The sequence below is a fragment of the Rhinopithecus roxellana genome, chromosome 3, assembly GCF_007565055.1.
Source record: "Rhinopithecus roxellana isolate Shanxi Qingling chromosome 3, ASM756505v1, whole genome shotgun sequence".
Classification (NCBI taxonomy): domain Eukaryota; kingdom Metazoa; phylum Chordata; class Mammalia; order Primates; family Cercopithecidae; genus Rhinopithecus; species Rhinopithecus roxellana.
In genome coordinates this window covers 1372772-1385722 of record NC_044551.1, presented here as the reverse complement: position 1 = coordinate 1385722, position 12951 = coordinate 1372772, and the positions used below count along the sequence as shown (strand labels likewise).

General features: G+C 37.3%; 1 protein-coding gene across 1 annotated transcript in view; it reads left to right on the top strand.

Annotated features, from left to right (window-relative positions):
* Nucleotides 1–12951, top strand: part of FAM169A (family with sequence similarity 169 member A) — an 85463-nt gene that overhangs the window by 28150 nt on the left and 44362 nt on the right. Inside the window, exon 5 of the mRNA XM_030927259.1 lies at nucleotides 4032–4203. Coding sequence (XP_030783119.1) covers nucleotides 4032–4203 — 172 coding nt within the window. The remainder of the gene's footprint in view (nucleotides 1–4031; nucleotides 4204–12951) is intronic.

The window sequence follows — 12951 nt, the reverse complement described above, 5'->3', positions numbered from 1 at the left end:
AGACTGACCAGGAAACTTGTTTATTAGTAGGGCCTCCTCAGTGGTCTATACAGTGTTCCTAACAGTGGAATGACCAGGTTCAGGAGAGAACAAGCTTCCAGCCTCTGCAGGGTTATAGTAGAAGCCAGCCAGCTGAAGAGTGTTGCAGGAAGGAAGCTGGTTTTCATGCCAGAGATGAAAGGGTTTAAGAGACATCTCTGGTGCTCTAGTTATTGGAGGATAAATAGGACAGGATGTGGAAAATCCACAGAAACCAAGATGTAACATATTTGAGGAGGCAGAGCATAATAAAAAAATGATGAAATCTTTGGTGGCTAGAAGAGTGAGATTTATAATATTGGAGAAATAGGAAACTGACTTGGTAGAAGTGCATTAGACTTTGCTTACTTAACAAGAATACTGACTTTTTGGAGAAGCAGTACTATTCATTAATTAAGTATAGAGTTTCTTGTTAATTAATCCTAAAAGAGACCCTTGATGAGGATCATGAATTTTTTTTTTTTTTTGGAGTGGAGTTTCGCTCTCATTTCACAGGCTGGAGTGCAATGGTGCGATCTCGGCTCACCACAACCTCCACCTCCTGGGTTCAAGTGATTCTCCTGCCTCAGTCTCCCGAGAAACTGGGATTACAGGCATGCGCCACCATTCTGGGCTAATATTGTATTTTTAGTAGAGACGGGGTTTCTCCATGTTGGTCAGGCTGGTCTCGAACTCCCGACTTCAAGTGATCCACCCGCCTCGGCCTCCCAAAGTGCTGGGATTACAGGCATGAGCCACCACGCCCGGCCAACAGGAGGATGAATTCAACAGAAATATTTATGTGTCTTGATATTCTTCCTTTAGAATACTTCTAGGATAAGCCAAGTCTGTAAAAACTTGTCACATTCACAGGGTGCCAGCTACTGTTCATTTTTTTGTGGGCAGTTGAACCAATCAGAAGAAACAAGAAAAGCATATCAAGAAAATTTGATCCTGTTGCTCCAATTCACAATAAAGCAAAACTTGATGTTTGCTTAAAGGGGCAGCGGCAGCAGGAAAAAAAGAAACTGAAGAAACTTGCAGGTTACTAGGGTGTTTTTATTTTCTTCCCTTTGAGTTGGGAAACTTGAAAGAGATGGGAGAATAAGAGAATAACACACTTACTATTATTAAGTATTAGTAACTTTTGAATATTGCATTAATTCTTCAGTGGGCCTTAAGATTCCCAAAGTGGTAGGCCCATCTGCTGAAGGCTAGGAGAATGTGTATACCTGGTTATCTGCCAGTCTGATAAGAAACGTTGAACAAAAACTGAAGGGGAGGAGGGAATTAAATCCCTGCATAAAGCTGTAAAATTGGAGGAGTAGATAGCAATAAAGGAGTATAATTTGTTCTCAGAAAAGTTCTGATAGTGAAAGGAAGTATGTATGTCAAGAAAGTAAACATTTTGACGTGTTTTAACATGACCGAGGTTTGGCACATTACAGATATGAAGGCTAAAGGATGGAGAAGGAGAAGGGAAAATCTTAATATGATGGTATATTGTAGCTTTTCCTATTCAAGTGGAGAAACTATGAAACCTCCAGATATGGATTGGGAAAAGAGGAGGAGTCAAAACCAAAAATAAGACTACAGCTGTTAGGACTTCTTCAGCCTTAGTTACCTTAGGGACAACATTCCCTTTCTTTTTTTTTTTTTTTTTTTTTTGACACAGACTGTTGCCCAGGCTGGAGTGCAGTGGTGTGATCTCGGCTCACTGTAACCTCCACCTCCTGGGTTTGAGCAGTTCTCTTGCCTTAGCCTCCCGAGTAGCTGGGACTACAGGCGTGTGCCACCTTGCCCAGCTAATTTTTGTATTTTTAGTAGAGATGTGGTTTCGCCATGTTGGCCAGGCTGGTTTCGAACTTCTGACCTCAAGTGATCACCTGCCTTGGCCTCCCACAGTGCTGGGATTACAGGTGTGAGCCACCACTCCTGGCGTCCATTCCCTCTTAAATAGAGAAATCAGTGAAGGGGGACTGCTATTCCAGTCAAATCCTGGCCAGTAAGGAAAAATTGGTTGGTAAAGTTACAGGAGGGTGTAACTATTTTTGTACTTAACAAACACTTGACTTGGAGCAAGTGGCTTTATTTTTATAAACCTCTGTGTACCTGGAACCTGATGCTCAATTATATGGAAGGGAGGTCCTCAATAGCATGCTGCAAAGCGTTGTCCATTGTGTTCTTCATTTTGTCAGTGACTTAGAGGCATGCTTATCAATTCTGCATGTCACAGTGCTGAATGGAGGAGTTAATCTGTGAAGGGCAGATTGAAGAAACAAAGAGAAAGATCTAACATAATAAAATTAAATAAGGAGAAATGTAATACCTATAGGTTCAAAAAGTTAACTGTACACCATGAACACCAAACTGAAACAATAGTACATATGAAAAAGTATTGGGCTTTAGTTAATTAGCAGTAAAATCCAGATAAGCAAAAAAGCTAATGAAAACTTTGTTTATATAGAAAAGCCCCATTGTCTCAGCAGCACCTTCAAAATATCTTTATGAAATCCACGTCCCAAACATGAAGAGAGATGTTGCAGATCTGGAGCAATTTCAAGAGAGAGGACTGAAATGGCAAGAGTATCCCAAATTGTGTTAGATTAGCCTTTTCCTTCATTTTTAACCATGTTTAACGTTGGTGTGAAATTTAGGGAAACATCTTGGCTGTATCTTCAAATATTTATAGGTTGTGTGGCTGCACAATATCAAAATTAGTCTTTGAGAAATAGATTTCAGCTCTGAATAAGGAAGAATTGTTGTTGGTCAGAACTGTGGGTTCAGGGAAGGAATGGGTTGCCTTGGAAGCTTTTGCTAGTCAGCTGCTATTTCCTGTGTTTGGTATGTGAGATCCCCTGCCTGGGGTATTTTTGAGAGTAGTATATGTATATGGTCAATCTTTTCTCTATTCACTAAACTAATTAGAGGCTGAACTTGTTTTCTTTTAAGAGACCTGGGGGAAAATAGGCTTATGTACAGCCTTTTTTTTTTTTTTTTTTTTTTTTTTTTTTTTTTTTTTGAGACACAGTCTCACTCTGTTGCCCAGGCTGGAGTGCTGTGGTGCAATCACAGGTCACTGCAACCTCAATCTCTGCGCTCAAGTGATCCTCCCACTTTAGCCTCCTGAGTAGCTGGGACTACAGGTGTGCACAGCCACACCTGGCTAATGTTTATATTTTTTTGTAGAGACCAGTGGGTTTTGCCATGTTACCCAGGCTGGTCTCAAACTCCTGAGCTGAAGCGATCCATCCACCTCAGCTTCCCAAAGTGCTGGGGTTACAGGCATGAGCCACCCCACTGGCCTGTGTATGAGGAATACACTATTTGATATTGGAAAGTCCTGAGTGTTGGTGGGGTCCCTGTGACCATTAGCCCTGTGTGTAGGAAGTGAGGCTCTGTTTCTGTTCTATTACTGCCCTAAGTATGTTTTTATTAGACTTTGGTGTCCCTGTCTTTGTTGACAGCAAAGATAGGGCTATTAAATGAACATTTTACCAGGAAAAGATGAGACACCTTTCTTTCCCAAGAGCATAATTGTGGCTTCCCTCACCAAATGATGTAATTGTTCTTAAAGTGTTCAGGGGATAACACTAAGCTGCCTTTTTTTTTAAAAATGGGAGACTGAAAAGCAGTTGAAGTAGTTTACTATAGTGAGGGCTGTGATTAGGGTTGGTAAGACCCTGGATCTGGGCAGCTGAAAGCAGAAAGAAGATGGCGAGTGCTGAAAGAGATGCTAGGAATTGGTACATTGGGGACCTGTTTTGCCCGATTTAGAATTTTGTTGAAAGGGAGTATTCTATGCATAATACGTGTCTGTGGAAATGGATTGTAATCTGAGTGAATGATTAGTCTCATCTCTGTGGTAATAAAATGTTTTGCAAATTGTTTCGAATGCATTTGAAGTGCTTTGAATGCCAGTATGAGGTATGGGAACAGGGAGCAAAGTAAATAGCATCTTGTGATTGATGCATATTATAACTGCTGTGCCTGGTGTTTGACTCTCTTTGTAGGTGAGCACTCTTGGGGAGAGAGTGGTTCTGTATGTTCTGAATCGAATTATTTATAGAAAACAGGAAATGGAGAGAAATGAGATCCCATTCCTGTGTCATAGCAGTACTGATTATGCTAAGATTCTGTGGAAGAAAGGAGAGGCCATTGGGTTTTATTCAGTTAAGCCTACAGGTGAGTCTTTAAAAGTTATTTAAACTGTGTATTATGGAAATCTCCATTTTAGACCCCTCCAACTGTATCAATATCTCTGTTAAATTAATCTCTGGCATGCAAATTGAGGTGATTTTACTTAGTATTTCCTGGGAGTACTTTGATTCTACCATCCTATGACCGTGAGGATTGTTGGGAAAGTGTTTTGAAAAAACAAAATAAAAATAAACATTTGATCCTGAAGAAGATTTCTTCACATATATGGAGACATAGTTGTACGTTGAGACTCATATTTGTCTATCTTCTTGTGCTCGCATTTCCAAAAGTCGTTGTTTACTTTGATTCCCGTTGCTGTTGCTGTTACTGTTACAGGCTCCTTCTAAAACCCCAGTCTACCCCAGATGCATAGCCTGTTTCTGCATAGCACACCTCATTCAGCCTGACGTATGAAAGAGCAACTTGGCTAATTACCAAGAAAAACAAAATGCTTTAATATATTTAGTAAATACAAACAGCTTTTAAATTGTTACTCTAAAGTTTGGGTTTCTGATTGTAAGAGCCAACTATACCCTATCCTTAAAAAATAGTGCAACCTCATGCCTGCTTTTCCTGTCCTCCCATTCATTCAGCTCCCTAGAGCAGCTGGAGCTGGGAAGCTCTAACCTACTTACTCTGTGTGCACATACAACCCACACCTTGTTACCATCAAAGAACAAAGTCTGCCTTGTTCTGTGCCTTGACCAAAAGACCTTTCGCAGTAAATACACTTAGTTTCTTTTTATTTCCATTTTAGATTTTCCAAACTTAGCTCTTCTGGTCATATCCAGTCTAAAGATCCTACCAGATTAACTGCTGATCTGATGAACAGTTGTTTTTGATACCTTGATCCCATAATTAGTACACATTTGTGATGAGAATTAGTGCATATAGTCAGTTAAAGTAAGGTCATTTTTTCCCCAAGAGCGAAAAACTGATGTGCAGTTTAAAGTGGTTTTTCTTTAGGTAAATGCTTTGGGTGCCCTTTATTGTCTTTGTTCTTGTATAAATTTGAAATAGAACCAGTAATTTTTGTAACTTCAGAAAAATACTGATTATACGTGAGGAAAAAGAGTGTTCAATGGAAATTTAGTGTGCATTGCAGAAAAGACATCACTTTGTCTCACTTTGTTGTTTTTAAATGTTTTAATTTTTGGAGTTGGGGTGTGAATTAATTGTTTTAAGCTTTGTTTTATAATAAGGCAATTCCTGTGGGAATTGGAGGCTTTTTGTTCCTAATACTGGCTCCAGGGGAATTTCCTACCTGAAACTACCTCGTAGACATTTGGAGCACAACTAGTTTATTCTTTTTTATTGAGGGCTTCTTTCTGTGAAAGACACACAAGTAAAAGGCACAGCCTTCCTATTTAGTATTTCTGATCAGTATTTAACTGCAGGAGTGTGCTCTTCATAAGCATGTTGAGGCTCCTTCTCCTCTGGCATCCGGCCTCTATTTCTGCTTGTTCTAGTAGTTAACTATTTTATAGCCTCGAGTTTCCAGGTGCTACTGTATATGCCACTTTTAGTACCTTCCATACTTCTCTAATTGTCTTACATCTTTACTATTTATTTTAGTTCTTTCCCCATTGTACCAGATAACAATGGAGTTAGGTGTGCTTATACTAGCCTTTGAATCAGTAGCCATTTAATTGAGGCTGGAAATGTTTTTTCTACAAAGAAAACCTAAACATAATTTAAATATTTTAGAGAAATTGTCCAGAACAAATACTAAACACCTTGTGATGGAAGTATTTCTGATACATATATAAAGGGATATATATACACAAGGGATATTATATATATGGGATATATATTATATATATAAAGGGATATATATATTTAAAGGGATATATAAAGGATATATATCCCATTTATATATATATATAAAGGTATATTTATATAAAGTATATAAACATAAAGTATGTATTATATAAACATCTATTTCATATATACTGATATATGTATAATACTTTTTTCTACACTGGTAGCAAAAAGATAAAATCTTGTTTTTTTTTTTTTTTTTTTGAGACGGAGTCTTGCTCTGTCGCCCGGGCTGGAGTGCAGTGGCCGGATCTCAGCTCACTGCAAGCTCCGCCTCCCGGGTTTACGCCATTCTCCTGCCTCAGCCTCCTGAGTAGCTGGGACTACAGGCGCCCGCCACCTCGCCTGGCTAGTTTTTTGTATTTTTTCAGTAGAGACGGGGTTTCACCATGTTAGCCAGGATGGTCTCGATCTCCTGACCTCGTGATCCGCCCATCTCGGCCTCCTAAAGTGCTGGGATTACAGGCTTGAGATAGATAAAATCTTTATTAAGATGATTTGTAGTTGAATGAAAGTCTTGTGAAATAATTTATTATTTATGATTTTTAAAATTAAATAGCAAATAAGTTTATGGCGCTATTAGGACATAGAATAGCCTTGATAGAAAAAGGAGACTTTGTTTATGAGGTCAAATTCTATTACAGTACAATGAAATTCAAGAAACTATATAAATTCTTCTTTGCCTGAAATAAAGAGATCACTGTGAGACTGTTTTTTGGATTAGGTAGATAGTTTTCTTATAAAGATATTTGCGTTGTTTTGTTGTTTTTTTCTACTGTTATTTTAATGTAATAAGCTCATTATTCTTTTAAGGTATATTTCATTTTTTCTCATTATATGATTTTTTATATTTTCAAACAGTTCTCCAAAGCACCAAATGTTTCAAACTAGTTTTTCAAATGAAGTAAAAAAAATTTTGGAAATAAATTATGTTTATTTTGCAGTTGAAGGAAAGCTTCAGAAAATAGTTGCTTGGGATTCCTGAATTTATCTTAATTTATTGGTAAAATAAGTTTTTATTTCTTTGACCAACAGTTGTTCACTTAATGTAATTGATTCTTTCATCAGATATTTTTGAAAAAGAACGTAGAGTGAGATTGAAGGTATTGTCATGGCTTTCAAGTCATGGTTAATTCTTGAGATCTGTCCATATCTCATAATGTTTTTGGTTATGATGGCTGGTTCAAATCTGTGCTTAAGCTCTAGGGAGGATGCGGAACAAAGAGAAGCAAAATGATTTATGTCTTAACATATACGACACTCCTCACAAGTCCAGGAAAGTGAAAGGATTTATAAGAAATTTGAAAATACACAGATTGAATATTTCTAATCTGAAAATTTGAAATCCAGAATGCTCCAGAATTTGAAACATTTTGAGCGCCAACAAGACCCTCACAGGAAATGGTTGTTGGGGCATTTCAGATTTTGGATGTTTGGATTAAGGTTGCCCAATCAGTAAGGAAAATGCAAATATTCTGAAATTCCCCCCAAAATCTGAAGTCCTGTCTGGTTCTCAGCATTTTGGGTAAGGGTTATTCAGTCTGTAGCCTTAGTTACTCTATTCTTTTTCATTTGCATACCTCAAGACTGCTGATGAGTTTGAGTTTGAAGAAATTATTAATGAAACAATTGGAACAGCTTTTTCAGGCAAGTCAATCTGTTCTTTGGAAACTTCCCTATTTAGTCTACTGTACAACTCAGAAATTATCTTAAGACAAAATCAAATATTAGTATCAGAGATTTTGGGTTTTGTTATAGTATTGCCATTAACTTATAAGTTGTGTAACAGTCTTTTTTGGCTTTTACTTTTCTCCTTTCAATAAGGGAATTAGTCTTGACCACAGATGATCATTGAGACTTTTTTTGGCTCTAAAGTTTTCTGAATTCTGTAGTTAGAAGTGGGGACTATCTGTGGGCAGAAATCCTTGGTCTCAGGGCTGGTTTTCAAAAAAAAGTTGAATTTGAGAGAAAGGTAGGTAAGTTGAAAGACTATGATAGATAGTAAAGGAAGATTTATTTCTTGCAGTCTTGAGGAGATTAAGAGTAAATGCATGTAGTGTTTTTTTTCTTTTAAATTTTTTAAATTTTATTATTTTATTATTATTATTATTATTATTATTATTTTATTTTTTTTTGAGACGGTGTCTCGCTCTGTCGCCCGGGCTGGAGCGCAGTGGCCGGATCTCAGCTCCCTGCAAGCTCCGCCTCCCGGGTTCACGCCATTCTCCTGCCTCAGCCTCCGGAGTAGCTGGGACTACAGGCGCCCACCACCGCGCCTGGCTAGTTTTTTGTAGTTTTAGTAGAGACGGGGTTTCACCGTATTAGCCAGGATGGTCTCGATCTCCTGACCTCGTGATCCGCCCGTCTCGGCCTCCCAAAGTGCTGGGATTACAGGCTTGAGCCACCGCGCCCGGCCCGCATGTAGTGTTTTGTCATCAAAGCCCCAGTGTATGACCCTGAGGCATGATGCTATATAGGAATAAAGATTATTTCTCAATAGGCAAAATTAAGAAAATTCAAAACTCTTCAGCTACTCATTTATATATTAATATTTTGGGTCAAATGCTTTTATGATTTATTCTTAGTAGGTTAATTTTCAGACTCTATAGTTTCAAGTTTGGGCATTATCTTATTGTTATTCCTTACATACAGACTGTAAAAATTATGTATTCCCTGACTGTTAAAAAAGTAGATATGTGATAGATAATCATGATGACAGGTACATGGTCTATAGTGAACTGGGATATATGCAGTTTTTTTTTTTTGAATAACATTTCTAAGGCTAGGAATTATTTAATGATAGTTCCTAATAATAAACACCCATTGCATTGTATTTCTCATAATCTTCTGTGTCTATTGGCACCTTCCCCACAATCCACTTGGATAGTTAGTATTGTTATCTATAGTTGTCATTATTGCTGAGTGGGATTAGACCACATTTTCACAGGATCCATAGTTAACAGTCCCTCTACTTAGTAAGTTTGGTTTTCGTTATCCTTATCAGTTTTTTAGACTTCTAGCAACAGATCATGACTAGTAATAAAAGGTATTTGTTGAGCACATCATGCTAGACATTGGAGTTATAGTTTACTTCTCTCTTTTCCTATATTATAGGTAGTTTTATAGTGATCTGTAATCTAAAGTCAAGTTGCAAGTTCCCCATCATCAAGGACTTCTTTCCTCTCTTTTTATGTTGTTCTGTGAGGGGGATTATTATCTAGGTAAATGGAATTATTTGGTTTTTCTAATATTGTGCTGTTTACTTCTTCTTAATGACCATTCGATGAACAGAGTTGATACAGTAATTCTGGTAGAACACTCAAAACTGCTACCACCTTAGGGAATAAATCATTAAGTGATCTTTATTCTCCATATTTCTTTTTTTTTGAGACGGAGTCTCACTCTGTCACCAGGCTGGCTGGAGTACAGTGGCGCGATCTTGGCTCCCTGCAACCTCTGCCTTGTAGGTTCAAGAGATTCTCTTGCCTCAGCCTCCTGAGTAGCTGGGGTTACAGGCATGTGCCATCACGTCCGGCTAATTTTGTATTTTGCATAGAGACGGGGTTTTACCATGTTGGTGAGGCTCGTCTCCATCTCCTGACCTCAGATGATCTGTCTGCTTCGGGCTCCCAAAGTGCTGGGATTATAGGCGTGAGTCACCGCGCCTGGCCGAGCTTCTTTTAGAGGGTTGTTTAATTATTTTTTTGAGCCAGGGTCTTGCTCTGTTGCCCAGGCTGGAGTGCAGTTGCGCAATCATGGCTCACTGTAACCTCAACCTCCTGGGCTCAATTGATTCACTTCCCTCAGCCTCTCAAGTATTTTAGTTTTCTATTTAAGGAAGGAAATCTTGCTATTACTTTTCTTTGTACCTATGTTTGTATAACTTAATTCATAAAACATGGGCTTAGCAACAAATAGAGAATAGATCTGTGTCATGGGAAAATGGCAAATTATTGCCTATCTTGGATCTGCGTGGTGCCTTGCATTCACAAGAAACCATAGATGCTAAATCCACAAATACCTTTGTTTTATGGCATGGCACTAAAGACGAAAAGGAAAGCACTGATGAAAGATAATAGATAATGTTCATGGTTGCAAAGTCAGGTATTTTATAGTCTTTCCGTATGAGTACTTCATGTGTAACAAAAACCTGCAAAAATAGTTTATAAAAGGACGAAAACTGCAGAGAAAGCCTTTTTATGACATAGAGAGCGTAAAAGAAGAAAAAATTGTTCTATACTGAGTTTTACAATAATTGCTATACTAAGTATTATGTAATATTTTTAGTTTATTCAGGACACTATTCAGAATTCATTGACCTCAGGCATAGAACTTTGTATTCAAAGTCTGTATAAGTCATACATGTATTCTTGCAAACTTTTCTTATAATTTTACAGTGAAAATTTGGATGGCATGTTGAGTTTACATTGCTAGTGGTAGGCAGGGTATGGCTATAGTGCTAATGCTTTGGTTAAAGAGGGTGGGTTCAACACGTGCATCAGCCTCTATTCTCTCTTGCAACAAACACCACCAGAATGACAACAAAGACATTTTTAAGCAGCATAAATCCCACAGCACAAAGTGAGTAAGAGGGAAGTGTAACAGCAACAAAGCTTTATAATCTTGGAAAAGGGTAGATTATGTAGTAACTGAATCCTAAGATGCCATTGCCAAAAGCAGAAAGCACCACATTTATATTGTAGAACCTTCAAAAGATTCAGTGATTATAACACTAGGTACTTCTGGGAGGTGGAGCTTTAGAAAAGGATTGGCTGAAAGTTCCTTCCCTAATGCAGCACAGCTGGGCAGTTGCCCCAGCCTTGCTCTGGGAAAAGACATGCTCCTGGGGCACATGAAGACTTTCAGGTATGGTGGCAACATTTGTGTTAGGGAATAAATTATCTTCTTTCGCCCATTGTATAAAATGAAGGTATATCTTTCATCGAACCTTTGTCTTACTAATCTGGAGTTGTAAAAAGGTCTGAAAGTCCAACTTTAATAAAAGAAAAAAGAAGGCAGGGAGAGGGCTCTAAATAGTTTTGTAGTAGTGTAAAAGTGACTGGATATAATTAGATGATATTCTTTTGTAAGTCAGGTGGCTTCTATTTCTTTGTTTTCAACAAAAATGAAAGAGGATTTAATTGAGTTGTGTTTAATAATGCCAGATTATTAAAGATAATTTTTTATAATAGATCACTCTGTGGTATGTGGCACATAACTAAGGACACTTACATTGCTATAACGTGGCGTTTTCTGGTTCCTTCTTATTTGAACAAGGTTCTTAAGCACTTACATCTATAAAAATAAAAAAATAGGAGTAGGATTAATGCTGAACCCTGTCTCATTCTGGTAGTAAGTAATTCATGAACTCATAAAGCAATTAAAAAATGATAAACTCCAGGCCAGGCGTGGTGGCTCACATCTGTAATTCCAGCACTTTGGGAGGCTAAGGCAGGCAGATCACCTGAGGTCAGGAGTTCAAGATGAGCCTGGACAACATGGTGAAACTCCATGTATGCAAAAAAAAAATACAAATATTAGCCGGGCATGATGGCGTGTACCTGTAATTCCCGGTACTCAGGAGGCTGAGGTGGGAGAATCACTTGAACCCGGGAGACGGAGGTTGCAGTGAGCCGAGATTGCACCATTGCATTCCAGCCTGGGTGACAAAGTGAGACTCCATCTCAAAAAGAAATAAAAAGATAAGCTCCATCTATTTCATTAACAGGTGTATTTAAAATAGTATTTTTTTTTTTTGCTTAGTAATTAGTTTTCCTGATATATATTTGTTTTTGATTTGTTGTATACTAATATAATAATTATAATAATTCCAAATTTCTTTTGGATCAGTACTTAGAACATTAGGATCACAAGATATTTTTAAAATTTATATTTATATACAGATATATTCTTGCAGAGAAAAATGATTGGATAATCAATAAACTTCCATGTGTAAAAATATTACATCAGGATAACATTCTGTGGAATAAATATCATAGAAATATTAGTGCAAGGAGAAGAAGGAACAGTGTAAAACCGTGTTAAGGAGTAGTTTGTTCAATGGATGGTAGCAGTTATCACATTGATTGTAGTTTCTAGAGTCCGTTTGATACATATAAAAGAAGGATGTAATAGTTTTGTTTTCTTTAAGTCAATATTATTTATTAACTGCAAAGGGAAAAATGGTAAATTTACAGAGAGAAACCTGGCAGGTACCATGTTAACCAACAGATTATGATTAACATCACTAGTAATAAGACATATCAACATCATGTACCCCATGATATATGATGTACTGAGAAGGACACAGTGTCATTCTCTAGCATTTTTGCCCAAAATTTATGATCTCAGTTCATTCATGAGAAAACATTAGACAAAGCCAAATTAGTAGAGTTATTCTATAAAGTAACTGACAATCTCCCATAGTATCAAGGTTATAAGTGACAAGGGGAGATGGAGGAGTTATCAAAGACCAGAGTTTAGGGAGTTATTAAACTAAATGCAAGAAGGAATTATGGATTGGATTCTGAAACAGAAAAGAACATTAGTGGAATAATGTGTGAAATTTGAATAAGGTCTGTAGTTTAGCTGACAGTATTATAGCAGTGTTAATTTCCTGGTTTGGATAATAGTATTTTGGCTATATAGGATGTTAACATTAGGGTGAAGGGTATATGGGAACTCTTTGTAATAATTTTGCAACTTTTCTGTAAGTCTACAGTTATTTTTAAAATAGATAGTTTCTTAAAGTCAACAATATGTCAGAAATCACATTTTTTGTAATTATTGATTGAAACTTAGATGAAAATTTTAGATATCACAAGGATGTGTGAATATATGGCATTTCAAAATTATTTTAATGGCTACATGAGCAAAAATGTCTCCTTTGAGGAGTTTGACTAGGCCGAAAGA